Genomic DNA, 26,060 nt, shown 5'->3' with positions numbered 1-26,060 from the left:
AGTTACGCCCCTGCTGGGAGAGCATGGTGTGTTGTTGTTTGGCTTAGCCAGCAGGGTAGCCCGCTCTATGAATTATCAAGGCGTCACAAATAGGCTTCTACCTGGCTATACACGTTGCGCCTCATAACTTACACACTATCCCTCAATGTTTCACACACTTGCACCCCATTATTCATTTATTTGTATTGAGGCACTTTACTCATTACTGCCCCCTATATTTCACTTATATTATTACACTTGCACATACGCTATTCATTTATTATTGCTTACTACACATCCCATGCACCACACACCACTCCCCTCAAGACTAGTGGGAGTGGCTATTATTATTTAAAGCACCTGCTCACTCTCCTTCATCAGCGTTTCTGACCTGGCTGTGTCCATTTGTAAGTATGGCCTTTTTTGGTGTTTTTGTATATATGTCCCCTTGTTTTTATCTGTTTTGTCTGTGCATCAGGAGCTTTTCGTTCCAGTTAGGGACTCGCAAGTCTGGGGATCCTTGTCGTGGATTGCGAGCTTGCGTCCTTTCGGCCAAAATGATCACTAATACCCCAGGTATTTTTCATTATTACTTATATTTGCTTCTTTTGGACACAGCCGAGTCTTTGATGCTGGGAGAGCATGGTGTGTTGTTGTTTGGCATAGCAAGCAGGGTAGCTCGCTCTATGAATTATCAAGGCGTCACAAATAGGCTTCTACCTGGCTATACACGTTGCGCCTCATGACTTACACACTATCCCTCCATGTTTCACACACTTGCACCCCATTATTCATTTATTTGTATTGAGGCACTTTACTCATTACTGCCCCCTATATTATTACACTTGCACATACACTATTCATTTTGTAATGACAGGGATAGGGAAACAGACAAGTGAGCCCTAATCTACCCGCCACTCAGTCCCTGCCTACTTGCAACGACCCGCCCTAGGCAACGGGGTACAACTGGGCGACGGTCCCTACACTCAGTAAGTGCACGACAGACAACCAGACAAGGAAACACAGAACAAGGGAAATGGGGCAGTTGCCCACGGCAACACCGTGAGCAACAAGAGTAGTAAACGAGCCGAGTCAAACCAGGAGAGTACGAGGTGCCAAACGCAGAGCAGGAGAGTATTGAACAAGAAGAGTCAAACCAGGAGTGTACGAGGTACCAAACGCAGAGCAGAAGTGTAGTCAGTAAGCCAGGGTCAATATGAAGCAGGGACAAGTAGTTCAAGAAGCTGCAGCAGGGCCAGGAAACCAACAGAGAAGAATCACAAGCAAGGAGGAACAGGAAAGGCAGGTATAAATAGACAGAGGGCGGGAGCTAGCTCCTTCTGGCCAGGCTGTGATAGGCTCTCCCACTCCTAAGCCTGCCATCCTGAGTGGTGGAAGATGGAGTCAGTCTCACAGACATAGAAGCAGGTGCAGACTGATTACCTATGGGCGTGGATACAGAAGCTGTGCCTGGCAGATCCTTAACACATTTATTATTTCTTACTACACATCCCATGCACCACACCCCTCAAGACTAGTGGGAGTGGCTATTATTATGTAAAGCACCTGCTCACTCTCCTTCATCAGCGTTTCTGACCTGGCTGTGTCCATTTGTAAGTATGGCCTTTTTTGGTGTTTTTGTATATATGTCCCCTTGTTTTTATCTGTTTTGTCTGTGCATCAGGAGCTTTTCGTTCCAGTTAGGGAGTTAGGGACTCGCAAGTCTGGGGATCCTTGTCGTGGATTGCGAGCTTGCGTCCTTTTGGCCAAAATGATCACTAATACCCCAGGTATTTTTCATTATTACTTATATTTGCTTCTTTTGGACACAGCCGAGTCTTTGATGCTGGGAGGGCATGGTGTGTTGTTGTTTGGCATAGCAAGCAGGGTAGCCCGCTCTATGAATTATCAAGGCGTCACAAATAGGCTTCTACCTGGCTATACACGTTGCGCCTCATGACTTACACACTATCCCTCCATGTTTCAAACACTTGCAACCCATTATTCATTTATTTGTATTGAGGCACTTTACTCATTACTGCCCCCTATATTTCACTTATATTATTACACTTGCACATACACTATTCATTTATTATTTCTTACTACACATCCCATGCACCACACACCACTCCCCTCAAGACTAGTGGGAGTGGCTATTATTATTTAAAGCACCTGCTCACTCTCCTTCATCAGCGTTTCTGACCTGGCTGTGTCCATTTGTAAGTATGGCCTTTTTTGGTGTTTTTGTATATATGTCCCCTTGTTTTTATCTGTTTTGTCTGTGCATCAGGAGCTTTTCGTTCCAGTTAGGGAGTTAGGGACTCGCAAGTCTGGGGATCCTTGTCGTGGATTGCGAGCTTGCGTCCTTTTGGCCAAAATGATCACTAATACCCCAGGTATTTTTCATTATTACTTATATTTGCTTCTTTTGGACACAGCCGAGTCTTTGATGCTGGGAGGGCATGGTGTGTTGTTGTTTGGCATAGCAAGCAGGGTAGCCCGCTCTATGAATTATCAAGGCGTCACAAATAGGCTTCTACCTGGCTATACACGTTGCGCCTCATGACTTACACACTATCCCTCCATGTTTCAAACACTTGCAACCCATTATTCATTTATTTGTATTGAGGCACTTTACTCATTACTGCCCCCTATATTTCACTTATATTATTACACTTGCACATACACTATTCATTTATTATTTCTTACTACACATCCCATGCACCACACACCACTCCCCTCAAGACTAGTGGGAGTGGCTATTATTATTTAAAGCACCTGCTCACTCTCCTTCATCAGCGTTTCTGACTTGGCTGTGTCCATTTGTAAGTATGGCCTTTTATGGTGTTTTTGTATATATGTCCCCTTGTTTTTATCTGTTTTTTCAAGTAATAAATAAAACACAATCACCCTCTTTCCCTTGAAAAAAATAATAAAGCCATACATATTTGGTATCGCTGCGACCGTAATGACCTGAACTATAACAATATTATGTTATTTATCCCGCACAGTGAACGGCGTAAAAAAAATAAATAAAAAAATACTGCCATAATTGCTATTTTTTTGGTCACTTTGTCTTCCAAAAATTTCAATAAAAAGTGATCAAAAAGTCGCATGTATCCAAAAATGGAACCTATAAAAACTATAACTCGTCTCGCAAAAAACAAGCTCTCATACAGCTCCGTCGACGAAAAAATTAAAAAGTTATGGCTCTCACAACTTGGTGACAGAAAAAATACATTCTCTTTACAAAAGTAATTTTATTGTGCAAAAAGTTGTAAAACATAAAAAAGTGCCATAAATTAGGCATCGCCGGAATCGGACTGACCCGCAGAATAAAGTTAACATGTAATTTATGATGGGTGGTGAACATTGTATAAAAATAACTAAAAAAGTATGTCAGAATTGCTGTTTTTTTGTCACCTGGCCTCCCAAAAAAAGGGATAACAAGTGATCAAAAAGTCACATGTACCCCAAAATGGTACTAATAAAAACTACAGCTCGTCCCGCAAAAAAATAGCCCTCATATCACTATGTCTATGAAAAAATAAAATTAGTTAAGGCTCCAATAAGTCAGGAAAGAAAAAATATGCAGTTGTGCCGGCCCGAGGGGAACATTTCTTCTGTTTCAAGTGGCGAATTATCAAGGCCCCTAAAATTAGGGAACCAGGAAGGGGAGGGCCCAAACATATCCGCTAGAACACTTTCCCAGCAAAATTCCCCAAACTGCAAAGATGCGGAGTGTGTAACAAAAGGGGGATAAGAAAGAACATTTATCAGCGCGACACCGGCCAGTGTAGAAAGGATTGTGTCACAGCGTAACACACATCTATGGATTATTTGATTATTATTTTTACCCTATTATTATACCACCTGTCTATGCCCCTGATGTACTCTGCCCAGCTTACATATGCCCCCACATTATAAATGGAAACACCAGTAAAACGACAAACAAAACTACTGCCAAGCAAAATCTGTGCTCAAAAAGCCAAATGGTGCTCCCTCCCTTCTGAACCCTACAGTGTGCCCAAACAGCAGTTTACTTCCACATATATGGCATCGCCATACCCGGGAGAACCCTTTTAACAATTTTTGGGGTGTGTATCCCCAGTGGCACAAGCTGGGCACCACATATATGCCACTGAAATGGCATGTCTAGGGAAAAATGTTAATTATTACTTCAGATCAGAGCCTCTGCAATTGTGAACCAATACTTTGAAAATCGCCAAATTAGGCCTCAATTTTGCATGGTACTCTTTCACTCCTGAGCCCTGTCGAATGTCCAGGAAAAAGATTAGGGCCACACGTAGGGTGTTTCTAAAACCGGGAAACACAGCATAATAATAAGAAAGCGGTCTTGTTATGGTGGCACAAACTGGGCACCACATATTGGCATGTCTATGGAAAAAATCCAATTTTCACTCTGCAATATCAAGTGCACACTAATTTCTGACAATCACCTGCAGGGTTAATATGCTTACTACAGCCCTAGGTGAATACCTTGAGGGGTGTTGTTTCTAAAATGGTGTCACTTCTGGGGGGGATCCACTGTTTTGATCTCACAGGGACTTTGAACATGCGACATAGCGCCCAGAAACCAATCCAGCATAATCTGTACTCCAAAAGCAAATGGCTCTACCTCCCTTCTAAGTCCTACTCTGTACCCAAACAGCAGTTTATGACCATATATGGGGTATTGCTGTACTCGGGAGAAATTGCTTTACAAGTGTTGGGGTTCTTTTCCTCCTTTATTTGTTGAGAAAATGAAAAATTTTGAGCTAAAGCTGCGTCTTATTCAAGAAAAAGGATTTTTTTTTATTTTCACTGCCCAATTCTAATAAAATCTATGAAACACCTGTAGGGTCAAAATGCTCACTAAACCCCTAGATGGATTCTTCAAGGGTTGTAGTTTCCTAAATGGAGTCAGTTTTTTGGCGTTTTTGCTGTTTTGGTCCCTCAGGGGCTTTGTAAATGCGACATGGCCACCGCAAACCATTCCTGCTAAATTTGAACTCCAAAAGCCAAATGGCGCTCTTTCCCTTCTGAGCCCTACCGTGTGTCTAAACAGCCATTTATGACCATATGTGGGGTATTGTTTTACTCGGGAGAAATTGCTTTACAAATGTTGTGGTGCTTTTTCTCCTTTAGTCCTTGTGGAAATTAGAATAAATTAGCTAAATCTACATTTTCTTTTTCTTTCTAAAAAGAAGGCCCCAAAATCCTCTTGGTGCTCCTTTGCTTCTGAGGCCAGTGCTTCAGTCTGTAAGCGCACTAGGGCCACATGTGGGATATTTCTAAAAACTGCAGAACCTAGGTAATAAATATTGAGTTGCATTTCTCTGGTAAAATCTTCTGTGTTACAAAAAAATAGATTAAAAATGATTTTCAGCAAAAAAATATGAAATTTGTAAATTTCACCTCTACTTTGCTTTAATTCCTGTGAAACACCTAAAGGGTTAAGAAACTTTCTAAATGCTGTTTTGAATACTTTGAAGGGTGCAGTTTTTAAAATGTGGTGACTTATCGGGAGTTTCTAATATATAAGGCCCTAAAAGTCACTTCACAACTTAACTGGACCCTGTAAAAATAGCCTTTTGACATTTTCTTGAAAATGTGAGAAATTACTGCTAAAGTTCTAAGCCTTGTAACGTCCTAGAAAAAAAAAAGGATGTTCAAAAAAATGATGCAAATCTTAAGTAGACATATGGGGATGTTAATTAGCAACAATTTTGTGTGGTATTACTATCTGTCTTACAAGCAGATACATTTAAATTGAGAAAAATGCTACTTTTTGACATTTTTCGCTAAGTTTTGGTGTTTTTCACAATTAAATACTGAATGTATCGAGCAAATTTTGCCAGTAACATAAAGTCGAATATGTCACGAAAAAACAATCTCAGAATCGCTTGGATACATTAAAGCATTCCAGAGTTATTACCACATAAAGTGGCACATGTCAGATTTGAAAAAATTGGCTGTGTCCTGAAGGGGTTAAACCCATTATTGAGTCTCAAAAATTGCCGCTAAATAGATATAATTGTTTTTTATGATGTTTAATTGACTATATAGATATCAAAAGACCGTGGGGGAATTTATGAAGGGCTTTACGTGTTTAAAAAGTCACAAATTATTGTGCAAAACATGTATGCCGCTCATGGTACTTTTGAAAATGTGGGAAGGGCTAAGCAGAAGGGATGGGGTACGCCAGAACAGGCGTAAATTATAGCAGAAATCTAGGTGTTGATTTTACTTTGTGGTGCAACGGATAGCACATTAAGAATTGTGTGCCTCTTAAAAAAACTCCTGCAGGACTGGCGCATGAAATGCAGTCTTAGTAAATCTTACCCAGTGAATAATACTAGTCCTTCTAAATGAATTAGAATATCATTAATTTATTTCAGTGATTCAATTCAAAAAGTGAAACTCATATATTCTATAGATTCATTACACACTGAGTGATCTATTTCCAGCATTTTTTTCTTTTAATGTTGATGATTATGGTAACAGATAATAAAAACCCCAAATTTAGTGTCTCAAAAAATTAGAATATTATATAATCGCAATTTCAAAAATTATTTTTAATACCGAAATGTTGTCCTACTGAAAAGTATGTACAGTACTCAATACTTGGTCGGGGCTCCTACTCTGCATGAATTACTGCATCAATGCGGCGTGGCATGGAGGCGATCAGCCTGTGGCACTGCTGAGGTGTTATCAATGCGGCGTGGCATGGAGGTGATCAGCCTGTGGCACTGCTGAGGTGGTATAGAAGTCCAGGTTGCTTTGATAGCGGCCTTCAGCTTGTCTGCATTGTTGGATCTGGTGTCTCTCATCTTTTTCTTGACAGTACCCATAGTGTAGATTCTCTATGTGGTTTAGGTCGGGCGAGTTTGCTGGCCAATCAAGCAGTGATACTGTGGTTATTACACCAGGTATTGGTACTTTTGGCAGTGTGGGCAGGTGCCAAGTCCTGCTGGAAAATGAAATCAGCATCTCCATAAAGCTTGTCAGCAGAAGGAAGCAGGAAGTGCTCTAAAATGTCCTGGTAGACGCTGCGCTGACTCTGGACTTGATAGAACACAGTGGACCAACACCAGCAAATGACATGGCCCCCAAACCATCACTGACTGTGGAAACTTCACACTGGACCGCAAGCAACTTGGATTGATGCCTCTCCACTCTTCCTCCAGACTCTGGGACCTGGATTTCCAAATGAAAAGCAAAATTTACTTTCGTCTGAGAACAAGACTTTGGACCACTGAGCAGCAGACCAGTCCTTTTAAAGCCTTAGGAAACCTTTGCAGGTGTTTTGTGTTGATTAGATAATTAGAGCGTGACACCATGAGGCTACAATCTGCAACTTTTACCCAATATTCTAATTTTCTGAGAGGCCCAATTTTGGGTTTTCATTAACTGTTAGCCATAATCATCAACATTAAAAGAAAAAAAATGCTGGAAATAGATCACTCTGTGTGTAATTAATCTATAGAATACATGAGTTTCACTTTTTGAATTGAATTACTGAAATAAATTAACTTTTTGATAATATTCTAATTCATTGAGAAGGACTAGTATGTTCAGGGGGGCCATTGATGAAACTTATGCGTTGGACCCACCAATGTATTAAAACGGCCTCGCATAGCAGTATGGATATCACTAAACAACGGCTGAATAGAATCTTTAAAAACGTTACATAAAAAGACGACTCAAAAACGTATATTTCCTTGTGATGTTTTACTGCAGGGTGCAACGTCTTTAACTCATAACTGACAATATATAGAATAGGTGTTGTATTACATTTAATTCTAGTGCTACCCGGCGACTTTGGCTGCGAAACAGGTCGCACAGCCAAAGATCACTACGTTGCGCTGCCTGCATCCCAGGTAATGAAAGTGAATGTGGTCGTTTTGCAACTCGCAATTTGCCGCGACCGCAAAACCGCAGTCGTGGGAAACGGATTTGGATTAGTTGCGACTGTGGTGTTATGGTAACTTGCGGGTTGCAAAGTGACATCATTCACTTTCATTACCTGTGATGCAGGCAGCGCGACATAGTGATCTTTGACCGTGCGTCCCGTGTCATAGTTAAAGTCGCCGTGTAGCCCCAGCCTAACAGAGACTCGTGTCAGTTGTCAGCTAATAACCTGGGTCATTTTACATTTTCTCACAGAGATACAGCCGAGCTTCTACCCCACCACTGCTGCAGGTTATTGCTGGCATCAGCTCCCTCATCCTCATTGTTATATTAGGGAGGAGACGCCTTTTCCCTCCCCTCAGTGACTGGAGGAGGAAGAGGAAATGATCTCTTCTCCAGGGACTTAGTTCAAAATTTAGCAGCCGCCTCAATCATAGCTGAGGGGATCAACATGGAGTCGCACACAGAGCTGCTGGTGTTTGCCAACTGGAGTACCCTGGTAGTGTGCATGGTGCTGAAGTTCCCCCAGATCCTGTCAGTAATGGCAGCCAGGTCTGCAGAGGGGCTGAGTCTGGGCAGTGTGCTGCTGGAGGTGACTGGGTAAGATGTGTGCCAGCAACCTCCACCTCAATCCGCTGATATATGAACTGCTCCCATTAACTCTTTCTGCTGCCTGCTCTGCGTCCATTAACTCTTTCTGCTGCCTGCTCTGCGTCTATTAACTCTTTATGCAGCACGCACTGTGTCCATTAACCCTTTTTTTCAGTCTGCACTGTGCACATTAACTCTTTATGCAGCCTGCCGTTTGCACATTAAGACCACGTGCACATGATGCATATGACATGTGGATTTGGCGCTCAGATTTTCCTGCTGCATATGCGCAGCATAATACAATACCAGCAAAGTAAATGGGATTGGCAGCATGTCTGTTTATCTTGCGTTTCCATCTCAAAATTGTATCTGACAAGTTTCTAGAAAAACGATCCAAAATACACAGCATAAAAAACACACCTATTCCCACATTAATGTAAAAGCTGCACCTAAAAACACGTAAAAAAACAACGCACTATTAAGTCTAGATTTTACCTGCGAAATTACCTGTGTCTACCTGTGGTTTTGATGCTGATTTTCTGCATCAAGTTATGCAATGTGTGCATGTCGCCGAAGCATTTATTTTCAGGCTGGAACAGGAGACTCTTATCTTTTTGTTTATTTCCTGTGTGGCTTTTGGGTGTGTATATTTAGCTTCCAGCTTATATCCCCCCCACCCCGTCAGTAATAGTACACTATACACGTCCTAAACTGAGGAATTTGGTGCACAATGTAACATAAAATCTTGTTAAAGAGGCTCTGTCACCAGATTTTGCAACCCCTATCTCCTATTGCAGCAGATCGGCGCTGCAATGTAGATAAGAGTAACGTTTTTTTTGGTTTTTTTTAAACGAGCATTTTTGGCCAAGTTATGACCATTTTTATATTTATGCAAATGAGGCTTTCTAAAGTCCAACTGGGCGTGTTTACAGTAAAAGTACAACTGGGCGTGTATTATGTGCGTACATCGGGGCGTGTTTACTTCTTTTACTAGCTGGGCATTGTGAATGGGAGTGTATGATGCTGACGAATCAGCATCATCCACTTCTCTTCGTTAACACCCAGCTTCTGGCAGTGCACAGACACACAGCGTGTTCTCGAGAGATCACGCTGTGACGTCACTCACTTCCTGCCCCAGGTCCTGCATCGTGTCGGACGAGCGTGGACACATCGGCACCAGAGGCTACATTTGATTCGCATCGGCGTTTGCAGGTAAGTCGATGTAGCTACTTACCTGCAAACGCTGATGCTGCTGCAGAATCAACTGTAGCCTCTGGTGCCGATGTGTCCTCGCTCGTCCGACACGATGCAGGACCTGGGGCAGGAAGTGACGTCACAGCGTGATCTCTCGAGAACACGCTGTGTCTGTGCACTGCCAGAAGCTGGGTGTTAACGAAGAGAAGTGGATGATGCTGATTCGTCAGCATCATACACTTCCATTCACAACGCCCAGCTAGTAAAAGAAGTAAAAACGCCCCGATGTACGCACATAATACACGCCCAGTTGTACTTTTACTGTAAACACGCCCAGTTGTACTTTAGAAAGCCTCATTTGCATAAATATAAAAATGGTCATAACTTGGCCAAAAATGCTCGTTTAAAAAAAAACAAAAAACGTTACTCTTATCTCCATTGCAGCGCCGATCTGCTGCAATAGGAGATAGGGGTTGCAAAATCTGGTGACAGAGCCTCTTTAATGACTCAGTCGTTCAACGTACAGTGTAAATCTAGGAGCTGGAGAGGTGCCTGGAAGAGTGTAGGCCCTTTTACACTGGCCGATACTCGGCTGGTGCAGTGAGTGGCGATCAGAGAGACATCACATGGAGCTACGGATGGGGACGAGCGGTCAATACTCCGATTGCTCGTCCCCATACATTATTATCATGTTGGCAGTTTTTTAAAACTATACGACCAGCAGATGATCGAGCATTTGCTCGTTCATCTGCTGATCGCTGCCCTTTTTACACGGGGCAATTATCGGCGACATAATAAATTATCATGCCCGATAATCGTCCAGTGTAAAACCCCCTTTACTGAAAATGACATTGTCCGAGTTTGTTTTGTGCGTGATCCTGTACTTATATATAAGGAAATTACATGTATGGCACTTCCCTAATCTACTTCTATAATCTGAGTTACTTACTGTTTATAAACGAGGGAGATCAGATAATAGAGTAATGAACTCCTCTGCCGGTTATAGCAGCCTGTGATCCTGGGCCCTAATGCAAAATCTGTAAGAGGGCCCGCAACCTATCATGTGCCATTGATAATACTGGTGTCTTTTTATGTGGCGGACAGGACTTTGGGCCCGCTCAGGCAGGTGTGGCTGCTGCCTCTGTAGCCCCTCTAGCCATACCCGTGCGTATATATAAAATATAGTAGGCCCCCTTAACATCGCATTGTTTCCTTCCGTCAGAGGTGTACATCGGGAAGACTCCTGACGTATACGTCAGAAGCTTTCCCAAGCCCGGAGTCCCCGGGCAGAGCATCCCTGTGCAGGAAGCTCCCATGACATAACTGTTCTTATATGGGCAGTTACGTCACTAGAGCTTTACCACATATATACGTTTAACGTGGCATCCGTCACCCATAGGTTTCCAGGATAAAAAAAACTATACTGCGTGTTATAAGCTTTTTTGCAGGATGGCACGTCATAGTCTATTGCACTATTCCATCCTTCAAAAAAGGTATACTGACCTATACCAGCCCGCCGGTGGCCAAAAAGACATTCTGTTTCCTCCGTCGGGCTAATGGAGCCCTATGGACACGTTTATGGTGCACGTCGGGAGCTTTCCTGACGTACACGCTAAACGTATGGCTAAAACGTGATGTGTACGGGGCCTTAGAGGACTTGGCTTTAAAAGTTAAAAGTAAATTCTACAGAAAATATTTTGTACAGACCTGATGTATATACATGTTTGATATGTGTTTCTCTTTAGGTTTCTTGTATTTCTAAGATACCAGATGTACTACGAATACCCAATGGAAACTTATCTCGAGTATCCGATCCTAATAGCACAAGGTAAGGGAAATCTGAAAAAAGAACATTTTATTAGTGTATTTCTGTTGTTCAAGACCACATAAGGTATAATCTGCATCCATATATGAATATGGGATAATTGTAGAAAAAAGTTGCCCCTAAATTCTCTTTCCATTATCATAGCCACAAAATGGTCCTCAAAGCGGTTACCACTTTTTATAGCCCCATCTGTATTCTGGTCTGCAGTATTTTAAAGGGATTGCCTGCTTGACTGAACTCTCTCCCATTTTCCATACTAAAATATGTTGATATAATAGAGATGCCCCCTGCTCAGGGCCCAAGCCCCCTCAATTCGATAAAGACTAGAGCGGCGTCCAGTGTGCCTCTTGGCTTTAGAGGATTGTTGATGATGTCTGACCAGATCATCATAATGAAAATTGTGGCGTCTGGCAACAGATAACCAGGCCAAACAATACAACCCTATAACTAATTCTGTTGCCAATCTTTTCAGATAACAATGGAAATGCTCTTACAATGGGTTTTCATACCATAATTATGATCTATTGATAGGATAGGTTGTAAAACATTAACTTTGGTGCTTGGACCGAGTCTCAAAAGAGTAAAAGTGGCTGTTTTTGAGATTAGTGGCCCCAACAGTCAGATTTCACCCATCCACGTTTTATGATCTATATTATTAATAGGTTATAAAACATGGTGGAACAGCATCTGACTGGCCCACGAGATTACCAGAAGATCCTCCAGTGGTCCGGCAAAAAACTACCCAATTTGGAGGTGACTTTGAAGCCAATCCCTTGCCCCTAGGGTCTATTTCTTATGGGCTGATTCACAAATAACCTATTAGATCTTATTGATGATATGTGCTGTGTGTACAATGATAGCAAGTTAGAAAGTTTTAAGAAATTAAAACTGAACATGACATGTTTCGGTACAGATGACGGGTGGGGGGGGGGGGCCCTCAAAATCATTGCCTCTGGTGGGCCCAGGAACTCTAAAAATTGCACCAATGATAAAATGTCATATATGCTGATGGGACGTGTCACTTGGTCTAATACGGGCAATTGGATTCAGAATGTTTTGTTTATTGTTGCTCTTCTTATACCATCACAAACTTTTACCTGAGGGGGAAGGGGCTGGTATGGCGTGTGCCACTGTTCCTTGGTAGTGTAGTATGTGCCAATGAGGTGGCAGCAAAGCTAAATCTTTGCCCCGGGTGAAAGGCTGGCAAGAAAGTGATATAATTCCCATAATATCTTCTGTATTGCAGATGCTGTGCTTCTTCTATTTATCCTCTACTACAGCGGTAGTATGCGAAATGCGTTGTCTTACTCTGGGATGTATCCTTATTATTGGCAGTCTGCGATTACTAGTGAAGATGAATGTGACCACATAGACATAAGATAATAGGTAGATCACAGAACTGTGTCATCATCATCCCTATAATTCATCATTGATGTTATCACAGGTGATCGACGACCTGATCTCATGAAATCTATGACCCGGGCTCTTAATGTACATCAATGCGTTAGATACGCGTTTCATCAGACTATTGTTTTGCATGTCTTAACTGAAGATTAGGTTTTTCGGCCTGTGGAACGTATTGGTCCTCAAGAAGTGGATAATAGACATAGCACTGGTGAGTACAATCCACGTCCCCTCAATTCTCCTCCATTAAAGGGGTTCTTCAAGAAGCCATGAAAATAACACAGGACTCTGACTCTACTTATACTGTCTCTGTTACAAATCAGTGGCTGCAGATGGTGGTAATGATAATGTATTAAGGGCTTGCCAATGAATGAGCATAAATAAACAGTACCCCACCCGGAGCACTCAGTATTATATGACCCGCAGCGGATTCCAACTCGTGGCTCTCCAGCTGTTGCAAAACTACGACTCCCAACAAGTTGTACTTTTGCAATTGTTCGAGAGCTGCTGGTTCGAGACTAATGCCTTAGGCCCCATGCACACGAACGTGCCCGCAATCACGGCCCGCGATTGTGGGCATGGCCAGCCGCCGACTGCCACCCGCATTTTCGGGCCATGCTCCCATACAAAGTATGGGAGCACGGCCCGCAAAATGCAAAAGAACGGACATGTTCCATAATTTTCAGACCATTTCTACGGCACGGACACCCATCCATAGCGCTACGGGAAGGTGTCCACGTTCAATTTAAGTGAATGGGTCCATTTTTGCGGAACGCAATTGCGGTCCACAAAAACGGAGGTTTTTTACGGTCGTGTGCATGGGGCCTTAGGCTGCATGCACACTACCGTATTTTTCATCAGTAATTACGGACCGTAATTACTGGCAGTAATTACGGACCGTAATTACTGGCAGTAATTACGGACCCATTCATTTCTATTGGCCATGGACACCTTTCAGTATTTTTACCGATGGGCGTCCGTGCTGAAAATTATAGAACCTGTCCTATTCTTGTCCGTAGTCTATGGGAGCTTCCGTAAATACGAACGGTATACGGATGTGCATCCGTGTACCGTCCGTATTTACGGAAGCATTGCTATGCAACATGCTGATGACATATGCACCCTCCCTCTTTTTTACGGATCCATATATACGGACAGTATTTCGGGATAAATGAAAATACGGTCGTGTGCATGGGGCCTTAGGGCATGAAATTAAGTTATTTCAACACTTCTGTACTCTTTACTAGGGGCACCATTTTCTTTCTGGGTATAACCCTTATTTGCCCTCAGAGCAGCCTGAAATTTTTACGGCATGGATTCATGAAGGTTCTTGAAATATTCCTTTGGAGATTCTGGTCCATGTCAAGAAGATAACTGGATATAAGAATGCCCACATGCATGTCTGTGAGCTAGAAATATAAACTCCTTTTCTGGTCAAAAATGTGATTTCTGTAAAAAGAAATACAGAATATATAAATTGATGTAATTTTATATACATTTTTAGGCATTAAAGGGGTTTTCCAGTGAGAAGAAACTGATGGCCTATCCTCCGGATGTGCCATAAATATCTGATTCGTGGCGGTCTGACTCTTGGCAGCCCTGTCAATCAGCTGTTTTGAAGGGGCTTATGAGCACTCCTTCCCCTTCATTCTTTTCCAGCTCCGCACTGTGAATCACCGACACCCCTGGGGTATGTGCACACGATAACTGCAATTACGTCTGAAATTACGGAGCTGTTTTCAGGAGAAAACAGCTCCTGAATTTCAGACGTTTTTGAATGTACTCTCGTTTTGCGGGGCGTCTTTTACGGACGTAATTTGGAGCTGTTCTTCATTGGAGTCAATGAAAAACGGCTCCAATTACGTCCCAAGAAGTGTCCTGCACTTCTTTGACGAGGCTGTAATTTTACGCGCCGTCTTTTGGCAGCGACACGTAAAATGACAGGGCGTCGGCACAGTACATTGGCAAACCCATTGAAAGTAAGGGGCAGATGTTTGCCGACGTATTGGAGCCGTTTTTTCACACGTAATTTGAAGCGTAAAACGCATCCATTACGTCTGAAAATAGGTCGTGTGAACCCAGCCTTATAGCGGCGGTTCACAGTATTACAGCCTTCTCTTATCGACTTGAATATAATACTGTGAACCGCCGCTACAAGTGTGTCGGCGATTCACAGAACGAGCAGTGATGGGAATGAAGGGAATCGCATGAGTGCTGCAGCGCCTACAAGACAGCTGATTGTCGGGGGTGCTGTGAGTCGGACCCCCACCGATCAGATATTAATGGCCTATCCTGAGGCTAGGCCATCAATTTATTTTTACTGTAAAACTCATTTAATCTGTTCACTTTACCTCAGGTCCAACTGCAGTATCAGAAATTGCGTGGATATTTGAAGCTTAAAGGGGCTGTCTGGGATTAGAAAAAAATATGACCGCTTTATTCCAGAAACAGCGCCACACCTGTCTATTGTTTGTGCATGGTATTGCAGCTTGGCTCTAATAAAGTAAATGGGGCTGAGCAGTCACTTTTTTTTTGTACTACTGCTCTATTCTGTTTTGCAGAATTTATGTACTGTGATCAGCGCATCAAGCAAGTTTCTCCAGCTCCAGCATCTATGGCGCACACAAGACTCCGGACAAGCTAGTTCACTGACATGGGGGATGGCGACATATACCTGTGCTAGTGAGTCCCTTTTTTTTTATTTTTGTGAGAGAATGACTTTACTACTATTCTGTACCGTCCACTGCTGTGTTGTCCCTAATGTTTTTAATATAAGCACCTGAATGTGGGCGGGGCTGTTGTGTGATTGACATTTCTGCTCTCCGGTGCTGGTATGCCACTCTCCTGTGTTGGGAGATCGCTGGACACCGCCTGCAGCAGTCTTGGCACATAGTAACTTTGCTGTCTATTAAACTTTACTAGAAACTAGACAACCCCTGGTAAGTGAATATCTGCTACAATTACAAAATAATAGTAGACATCATATTCTAAAGGTTTAAGTGATTTATATTCAAAACTTTCTTTTTTTTGCAGCAAGGATATTTACAACATTGATGACCACAGGAGACATTGCAGGTATGGTACAGCAGTAAATTATTAGGAAATTATTACACACCGACCGACTGTCCTGTTTCACTACATGTGTCTCCAGCTGTAAATCATTGTTTTAAGAATCTTTCAGACGAGCGTATTAGATGTCAATAATATGGATGATATTTCATCAGTATTGCAGATCCGTATTACGGATGGGCTATCTTCTAGGAAGAAAATTGAGTGACATAAGACAACCTCTTTGAAAAACGGATGCAATACGGATGACATACATATCAGATACGGACCAAATACGGATGCATCTGTATTTTAATCCTTCGTAGACTTCAACTGGGATTTTTCATCCGCCATACGGATGAAAGTAGTGCATGCTGCGTTTTTAAAATACGCACTAGATTTCATTAGCTGCTCTAAAACGGAGCTTAATTTTTGTAATGGCGGGAAAAAAGGAAACCATACTTGACTCCTCTCAATGGAAGCAAACTATATTGCTGCGTAACAAGCCTCCCCTGACACTAGGGGAAGGACATAGTGCCATAAAGGAGGAGCTGGGAGACCTTCGAGCGCTTTCATAGACAGGTCTCCGGTAATTGCATCCCTAAAATATCAATGAATAAAATGCAGTGACAAGGGGACAAGTTGTCAATCAGTAGGGGGAAGTCATCTAGCAGAGAAACGGTATGGAAACTGTGAGATTATAATTTTAGAAGGTCACTATGCATAGTTTTTTTTCTTCAGGGTGCTATCCGTTGTTTTAACTGATCGTACCCTAACACCTTTATTTCAATGGGGCCATGCACACTTCCCTTGTTTTAATGGAACCGTGCGGCCGTTCCATCAAAAATAGTACAGGTCCTACTCCTGTCCGTTTTTGACGGAGCAGTCTCGGCCTTTTCATTGATTTGATCCGTGAAACAGACTGCACAAGGAAGCCATCTGTGTGCGGCCAGTGTTTCACGGAACAGTCATTAGTGGCCGTCATTAGCGGCCGATGGAAGTGTGCACGAGTCCTTAGTAGTAGCAATGAGGACTACTTACGTCTGACTACAGATTTGTGTTGCGGATTTCTGTGCGGAATTTTACATGGCATTGAAGTCAGTGGCGTAACTACCGCGGTAGCAGCCGTAGCGGCTGCGACGGGGCCCGGGGCTTGAGGGGGCCCGTGCCGCCAGCCGACACGCCCACCCAAATGCCCGGTGGCGCCGCTAGCAGCCGTTATGGCTGCTACAGCAGTAGTGCCGCTACTGTGGGGTCCGCGCCGCCGAGCCTTACACAGGCCCTCTCATGCCTGTAGGTGTCGCTAGCGACAGCCAAATACATGTATTAGCACTGAATGGCCGGGCATGTTCCGTGCCTGACCATCCAGTGCCTTACAATGACACTGATTGGCTAGCGGCGCGATGACATCATCGCGCCGCTTCCATGCTTGGAAGGTGCTGATTGGCGAGGCAAGTCATTCTGCCCCGCCAATCAGCGTCATTGGAGGACGCTCGTTCAGCTCCTGCAGACATGCTCAGAAGAGAGCATGTCTGCATCGCCAGTGAACAGCGTGGGAACGGGATCATGTGAGTATGTCAAGTTTATATATTTTTTTCCTCTTACAAATGTGAATGGCATTATCTATAGTGGGGGTGGGTCTATCTACAGGGGGGGGTCATTATATATAGGGGGGGTCTATATGTGGGGCAGTAGCTACAGGGGGGTCTATATGTGGGGCAGTAGCTACAGGGGGGTCTATATGTGGGGCAGTAGCTACAGGGGGGTCTATATGTGGGGCAGTAGCTACAGGGGGGTCTATATGTGGGGCAGTAGCTACAGGGGGGTCTATGTGGGGGTGTGGGCCACTATATACAGGGGGCTCTATATGTGGGCCATTATATACAGGGGGGGGTCTATATGTGTGGCAGTAGCTACAGGGGGGGTCTATATGTGGGGCAGTAGCTACAGGGGGCTCTATATGTGGGCCATTATATACAGGGGGGGTCTATATGTGGGGCAGTAGCTACAGGGGGGTCTATATGTGGGGCAGTAACTACAGGGGGGTCTATATGTGGGGCAGTAGCTACAGGGGGGGGGTCTATATGTGGGGGTGTGGGCAACTATATACAGGGGGGTCTATATGTGGGCCATTATATACAGGGGGGGGTCTATATGTGGGGCATTATATACAGGGGGGGGTCTATATGTGGGGCACTAGCTACAGGGGAGGTCTGTATGTGGGGATGTGGGCCACTATCTACAGGGGGGTCTATATGTAGTGCACAGTCTACAGGGGTGGGCTATATGTGGGACACTATATACAAAGGTGGGCTATACATGGAGCACTAACTATAGGGGAAGCTATATGTAGGGCAGCACGGTGGCTCAGTGGTTAGCACTATTGCCTTGCAGCTCTGGAGTCCATATGTGGGCACTATCTACAGGGGCTTCTATGTAGGTCACTATCTACAGGGGGCAGCGTGTGCGTGCGTGCGTGCGTGCGTGCTATATTTAGATGTGTTGAGAATTTTTACTTTGTTTATAGGTGCAGAAATGTTTTAAAAGTGAGAAGCTGAAGACATCTAAACGGAAAACTGCAGAAATGGGTCATGGCCGGGAGAAATCCATCATAGATGTCTGAACCGGAGGGAGAAGAAAAGAACTAGAATCTGAGACGTCACCGGTGAGTCACTTAATGTAAATGTTTATTCTGCCTCTAATCAGTATTGTAGTCACTGTATGATCTGCAGCGAGATGATGGTGGTATGATTTTTTTTTGGGTGAAACCGCATCTCCCAGCATATCCTTACCATTGTTCCGGCCATGCTGGGAGCTGTAGTTTTACGCCGTACAAACCTATACGCAGTGGCGTAACTACCGCTATAGCAGCCGTAGTGACTTCTACGGGGCCTGCAGCATGAGGGGGCCCATGCCACCCGCAAGCACGGCCCCCTCCCATGGCCGCAGGCTCCGCTAGCAGCCGCTATGGCTGCTACAGCGCGACGCCACTGAAGGGGTTGTTCCTACAAAAGACATGCATCACCTATCCACAGGATAGGGGATACATGAGGGATCGCTGGGACGCCAAGCGATGAGAACGGGGGACCGAAAGTCCCCCCTAAGTTCTCCGTGACAAATCTCGGACTTCCGGGGTCTGTGTCGGCAGCTCCATGGAAATGACTTGTGTACCGGTCGTGCTTGTGCGCATGCGTGACCAGCGCTCCTTTCATTTTTATTGAGCTGCGCAGACGCCGGAAGTCCGAGGTTCGTCATGGAGAACTTCGGGGGACTTTCGGTCCCCCGTTCTCCTTATCCTGTGGAGAGGGGATACATGTCTTTTGTAGGACACACTATAGGCCGTTTTTTTTTTGGGGGGGGGGGGGGCTAAATGGCGTTATCTACAGAGGGGATCTGTATGGCGTTATCTACAGAGGGGGCTCTATGGCGTTATCTACAGAGGGGGCTCTATGGCGCTATCTACAGAGGGGGCTCTATGGCGTTATCTACAGAGGGGGCTCTATGGCGTTATCTACAGAGGGGGCTCTATGGCGTTATCTACAGGGGGGGCTCTATGGCGTTATCTACAGAGGGGGCTCTATGGCGTTATCTACAGGGGGGGCTCTATGGCGTTATCTACAGGGGGGCTCTATGGCGTTATCTACAGAGGGGGCTCTATGGCGTTATCTACAGAGGGGGCTGTATGGCGTTATCTACAGGGGGGGCTCTATGGCGTTATCTACAGGGGGGGCTCTATGGCGTTATCTACAGAGGGGGCTCTATGGCGTTATCTACAGGGGGGGCTCTATGGCGTTATCTACAGAGGGGGCTCTATGGCGTTATCTACAGAGGGGGCTGTATGGCGTTATCTACAGGGGGGCTGTGTATGGTGCTATCTATAGGGGGGCGCTGTGTGGTGGAATCTATAGGGACGCACTATCTACAAGGGGGGGGGGGGGGGGGGGTGTGATACCAAGCAGAGGGGGGGGCCCCAGTCAAAAGTTTGCTATGGGGCCCTGTCTTTCCTAGTTACGCCCCTGATTGAAGTCTATGATGAGATCCCACACCACGTACAGAAAACGCTGCGGAAAGTATTTTCACGGGGGAAAAACTCTGAACAGAAATCTAAACTATGTATGTGTGCGGATTTTGTTCTCACCCATAGGAATACACTGTGTAAGTTTCCGCAGCTGATTTTTCCACTTCAATAATGATGCCATATTTAAAAAAAAAAACACCTTCCACATTAGCTGCAGTGTGTATTATACAGTTCTGTGCTCCCGCTATTGCAGAACATCATAATACGTAACTCAGATGCTTCTTTACAAAAAGGATGGGAGTTTTACATATACTTTTCAAAAAGAGGTTCTGCAGCATCGGCAGTGTGTTGTAAGCAATAATGTAGAATACAAGACATCGCAGTGTCCCTGTATAAATACACTGAGTCTGTCACCTTGTGCTTCTATATGGTCATGGAACTCCTTGGTGAATTCTAATATTTTTATGGGAGGGGGCAAAATCCCATATATAATGTGAACACTTCCCTTTATCTGCAGTTGTAACCTGATAACTAAGGGGTCTTCCAGATGGAGCTTTACTTTAATCTCTGAGACCCACTATGTATTTTTATGTTCCTGTATGCCAGTTTTTAAATAAGATAACAATTCTGGAGAATCTTTTCTTAGAACTCTGCATTGTGTCTTTCCTCTGTTATTCCTACTGGAAATTACCATTCCCTTTGCCAATGGGGCACGTCCCTACAATCTGACACCGTCCAATGAGTGCTGACTGTCAGGCTATGTAGGGCCACACGCTATTGACAGGAGGAATGATAATGCCCAGTTGACAATTTATTCATACATTAGCAGGAGGAATAACAGAGGACCGGAAAAATTGAGCGTTCTACAAAAAAAAACACCATTGTTATTTCGTGGAGCATACAAGTATTTACTAAAACACACATCAGGAGAGGTGACAGATCCTCTTTAATAACTTATTACTGAGTCCTACTGCAGCTTTAAATAATGAAATATTCTCTCCTTTCAGTCCTAGTGCGATTCATTGTGATGTTAGTTCTTAACTGCTGGGTCGTGTTTGTCATCCTGAAATACAAGAAGAAACCGGATGACAAGAAAAAAGAGGATTGAGGCGTCACATGGACCTTCATGTACAAATAGTTTCTACAAAAAACAAAGCTCTGATGTAGCAGGTCCGAGACCAGCCCAAAATGCAGACGCCACATCTGACGGGAACCTGCTGAGAACTATAACTTTTCACTGCCATTTACAGTATAATCAAGTCTGTTTTTTGTTTTAACCTACGCTTATATGGTGTATAGGGCAATCGCTTACTTAACTATTCCCTAAACATTCTCAGAACCACTCCCAGTACGAAAGACTTTCACAACAGTCTATGGCCGCCACGTCAGACAGAATACAGGCTGTACCTGCCCAATCTAATCCCCTGCGGCCTTCCTGTTCTGATTATATAATTCTGATAATTGATGATGGAACTAGGTTATAGAAATATTCTATATAATGGACATATTAAGGATTTGTGCTGTACAGATCTGTAATATGATGCGTATAGCGTTCTGTGGATCAATAACGTACTTTTGCGTGCCTCGGATTTGTTATGGAAGCACACAGGCTTTTTTTTACTCATTTTATATTCTTCATTCGTACTTCTTCTTTGTCGTGGCTGCTGTATTCTTGTTCTTCGTTACACATACTGATGGAATATCTTTTATATAAAAAAAAAAAAAAAAAACATAAATGGGTGAGGGTAAGCTACAGCAATGGACCAGTGGCGCCAGCGATCAATTCCAAATGAGTAAAAGTTAAATTTTAACAATGATCAGCACAATAGATCAGAATATTGATAACTAAGGCTCTGTTCACTTTTGCGTTGGGGTCCCGTTCTGACGTTCCGTCGGAGCTTTCCTTCAGAACGGGACCCTGAACAGACACTAATGGAAACCAGAGGTTTCTGTTTCCATCACCTTTGATTTCAATGGTGAGTGATCCGGTGCCCATGGTTTCCGTTTGTCTCTGTTGTGCACCGGACCCATAGTTTTGCCGGAAGTAATAGTGTAGTCGACTACGCTATTGCTTCCGGAAAAACGACGGAACCGGTGCACAACAGAGACAAACGGAAACCATGGGCACCGGATCACTCACCATTGAAATCAATGGTGATCGAAACGCAAACCTCTGGTTTTGTTAGTGTCCGTTTGTGTCTGTTCAGGGTCCCGTACTGACGGAACGTCAGAACGGGACCCCAACGCAGATGTGAACAGAGTCTAATAGAAGTCTCTGCCCTACTTACATACCAAAGAGAATAGTAAGGGTGCATTTACTTTTATTGTTACATTCATATTTCTTGCCAAAATCGGAGCGTATTTCATTAGCGGGAAGTAGGAGGATATTTCCTTGGGAAAGTTTTTCCCTACTTGATGGAATGCAGAGAATCTTATATGGACAGAAAACACATCTGTGAAATGGACCACGTCTAAATCTACCGTATATAGAGGGATATTGATCAAAAACTGGTGCAAGGGAAAGCTGGAGAAGTTTCTCATAACAACCAATCAGACTGAATCTTTAACTTTTAAAGGAAAGCAGTGATTCGATTGGTTGCTATGGGCAACTGCTCCACTTTTCACTTGCACTAGTTTTGATAAATCTCCGCTATTGTCTGTTTTCCCCTTTGTATGTTTAGGGATAGACCTTGATGGTTCTTCATGCTCCAGCTGTAATAGACGTAAGTAGTCCTCATTGCTACTACTAACGCTTCATGTACACTTTCACGGAACAGTCATTAGCGGCCGATGGAACACGGGCCGCCACAGATGGCTTCCTTGTGCAGATCAAATCAATGAAAAGGCAGAGACTGCTTCGTCAAAAACGGACAGGAGTAGGACCTGTCCTATTTTTGACGGAACGGCCACACGGTTCCATTAAAACAACGGATGTGTGCATGGCCCCAATGAAATAAATGTGTTAGGGTGCTATCAGTTAAAACAACGGATAGCACCCTGACGAAAAAAACTAAAGTGGGCATGAGGCCTAAGGCTTTATTCAGACGTAAATCGTTTGTGTGACTGATTTTTTTTTTAACCGCCATCTCACAGCTGCATGTATTTCTATGGTACTATTCACATGGTCGTTGTTTTAACAGACCGTGTGAAGGGCCTGTGAAAAATAGGACATGTGACACACGTTCGTCTGAATAAAGCCTAAACAAAAAAGACAACGTGTAACAGGTTATATTAACGGGGTTATCTCAGCAGGAGAATCCTTGTCCATGTACCCCATTTACACATATGTGCACCGTAGTGAGGGTCTCTGGCTCAGAACCCCCAGCCAGGAAGAGTGGCTCGCGTGTTTTTGTCAGTTCTGTTGCATGACTTCATAACTCTGTCCCCCTTGACTTATACCCTGCCGCCTCCATCCTAAAGCCCCATGCACACGACCGTGCCCTTAATCACAGTCTGTGATTACGAGCATGGCTGGCCGTGGACAATCATCCACATTTTTTACGGAAGCTTTCTACGGCCCGGACATCTTCCCGTAAATATTCGGGAAGGTGTCCGTGGGCCATAGAAATGAATGGAACTGTATTTTGATGTGCAATTACGGTCCATAATTGCAGACCAAAGTTACGGTCGCGTGCATTGGGCCTAAGGCTGTGGTCACACATCCATTTCAATTTAAAATTGTTGCTGCAAACTTCAGAAAATGGCAACAACTGTCATTTTGCGAAAATTGTGGCAAAAACGCAAAATTAATGCGACGTGTGGAGAGAGGCTTAGGCGCAGGGGCCCACTATGGTTCAGATGACACAAGCAGACCTCCGAACTCTTGTGGGGATCTGAATGGGTCACTTACATTTACTAGACGTACAGATGGTGAATACTGATACTCTGCAGAACTTCTGCTCCACAATCGATTCACTCGATAAAATCTGCTGCTCGGCTTATTTGCACAAGTCATAGACTTTGTATAGGGCTCTTTGTTAGGTCTTGAATGGTATGGGGTTTCTTTTTTTTTTTTTTAAATGTGAACATATTAACATTGTCATTCAGTAATGTATATGAAATATCACTAAGTTGTGGGTGTGCATTTTTGTCTTTACCTCCTGGGATTTATTGCAATAATAACGGAAAATGTCAAATACCAGAGGACTGGTGGCAGTAAAGGAATAGACAGATAAATAAAATGAAACATACGGATTTACAGCATTGTGTTTTTATTTGTTCATGTGAGACACCTGGAGGAAGGTTGCCCTGTACACAGCTAAAAGGTAAGAGTTCTTTACAGTAAGAGCAGTAGAGCAGGATACTGGCTAGCAATGAAGGGAACTCGAAGAAAGGATAGTCTCAACTTCCCTGTTAAATTAAAGAAATCCTCAACAAAAAAAATCCAGGTTTGGCTGGAGTTAAAAAGGGTTCTCCGGGACTTCAAGCATGGATGCGCTATCCTATGAATAGTCTATCAATGTTAATAGTTTGGATCAGATCTCTGGGATACCAGCGTCCCATTTATTGTTAACATAGGCACAGTTGATCATCTGAACACCCTTTAAGCACAATCCTCTTTAAAGGGCTCATGCACGTGGCTGTATTACAGATCAGTGTAGTACACATCTGTAATGTGGCCTTCGTGGAAATGTAGTGTCCCATGCAGTACATCTGATATACAGAAGCACAGGAAAAGTGTCCATAGTACAGAACCATAGGGAATGTGTCCCAGCATGCCCCCGACAGCCTTTGGCTGTCCATGCATGGTGCGAGTTGTAGTTTCCCAACAGCTGAAGTGCCGAAGGTTGCTGACCCCTGTTCTAGACTTTAACTACACTTCAATAGGGCAGAACGCCCGGTCTCATTTCTAATGTCCCTCACCCATGCTTTTCACTGCAGCCCTGCTTGCCAAAGCTAGCTGCTGTGTAGAAGCAGAAGCCCACCAAGACGTCAGTACATAAATGATTGAAAGAATGATTATAAACTACAAGCAACTAGTGAAAAAAACACCATCACATCCGGTACAGTAGTAGCCCCACAAATATTGAGGCTCAATAAAAAGACGGTCCCCTTTAAGCCAATGATTGAGCCTTGTGGCGGTATGTATTGAACGTTTGTGCCGATCTGAAGTACTCAATACAACGCAAGAGATGATGGCACATCAGTGGGATAATGTAGAACATGCATAATCTTTAAGGGACACCAAAAATTAAAGGTTAAAGTGTTTTTTTTAGGATTAGAAAGAAGGGTCTGCTTTTTTTTCTAGAAACTGCACCATGCTTGTCTATGGGCTGTATCTGGTATTGCAGCTCAGCCCCATTCAAGTGAATGTGACGGAGCTGTAATACCACACATAGCCCATGGATGAGAGTGGCACTGTTTCTAAAAGAAAGCAGCCACGTTTTTCTAATCTCATACAATCCCATTAAGAATCACAGATCTACACATACAATTATAGGGGTTTTCCCATCAGAGACATTTATAACCTATCCACAGGATATGTCATAAATGTGCGATAGGTGCGGGTTCCAGAGGTGGGACATGAATCTATGTCTAGAACGGGGCCCCCTAAACCATGTTCTACCGCTCTGTGTTATGGCTGAAACCTGTGATTTCCGACCATGAAGAAGAAATCAGCTCGCTGAGCTACACTGTTTCCATAAGTCCCATAGAACTGAATGGTAGTTACGGAAATAGCGTAGCTCGCATGCTGCACTGTTTCCGTAACTGCCATTTACTACTATGGGAGTTACGGAAACAGTGTAGCTCAGCAAGTTTCCCGGTTGGGAATCACAGGTGTCAGCCACAACACAGAGCGGTAGAACGGGGGCCCCGTTCCAGAGATAGGTGCAGGTCCGCATCTATCGGACATTTATGACATATCCTGTGGATAGGTTATAAATGTCTCTGATGGGAAAACCCCATTAATGCTTTATGCATTTAAACTTCCAGAAATCTAGATGAATGACAGACCAGAACACGTATAAGAGACATGAGGCGCCGAGTGACAGAGCAGAGCACAGTATAAGAGACATGAGGCTCCGAGGGACAGACCAGAGAACAGTATAAGAGACATGAGGCGCCGAGTGATAGACCAAAGCACAG

The 26,060-nt window shown here is 43.8% G+C and overlaps 2 protein-coding genes across 2 annotated transcripts in view; one reads left to right on the top strand and one right to left on the bottom strand.

Moving 5' to 3' along the window:
• The window catches only part of E2F6 (E2F transcription factor 6), a 315,197-nt gene that overhangs the window by 24,372 nt on the left and 264,765 nt on the right, over nt 1-26,060 (bottom strand). The gene's annotated exons all lie outside the window — the stretch shown is intronic.
• On the top strand, nt 8,263-21,947 carry SLC66A3 (solute carrier family 66 member 3). Its single transcript, XM_075863879.1, has 7 exons — nt 8,263-8,493; nt 11,424-11,506; nt 12,750-12,819; nt 13,061-13,118; nt 15,469-15,589; nt 15,941-15,982; nt 20,981-21,947. The coding sequence occupies exons 1-7, from the start codon at nt 8,345-8,347 to the stop codon at nt 21,079-21,081; spliced, it is 624 nt and encodes a 207-aa protein (XP_075719994.1). The 5' UTR covers nt 8,263-8,344; the 3' UTR covers nt 21,082-21,947.

This window comes from Rhinoderma darwinii, chromosome 4 (assembly GCF_050947455.1).
Source record: "Rhinoderma darwinii isolate aRhiDar2 chromosome 4, aRhiDar2.hap1, whole genome shotgun sequence".
Lineage (NCBI taxonomy): Eukaryota > Metazoa > Chordata > Amphibia > Anura > Rhinodermatidae > Rhinoderma > Rhinoderma darwinii.
The sequence above is the reverse complement of the archived record's forward strand: the minus strand, read 5'-3'. Positions and strand labels throughout refer to the sequence as shown.

Excerpts from the sequence above, each read along its gene's own strand:
- SLC66A3 (XM_075863879.1), top strand. The coding sequence starts at position 8,345 with ATGGAGTCGCACACAGAGCTGCTGGTGTTTGCCAACTGGAGTACCCTG. Across the intron at positions 8,494-11,423 it reads GTGCTGCTGGAGGTGACTGG|GTTTCTTGTATTTCTAAGAT; the intron begins GTAAGATGTGTG and ends GTTTCTCTTTAG. Across the intron at positions 11,507-12,749 it reads TCCGATCCTAATAGCACAAG|ATGCTGTGCTTCTTCTATTT; the intron begins GTAAGGGAAATC and ends TCTGTATTGCAG.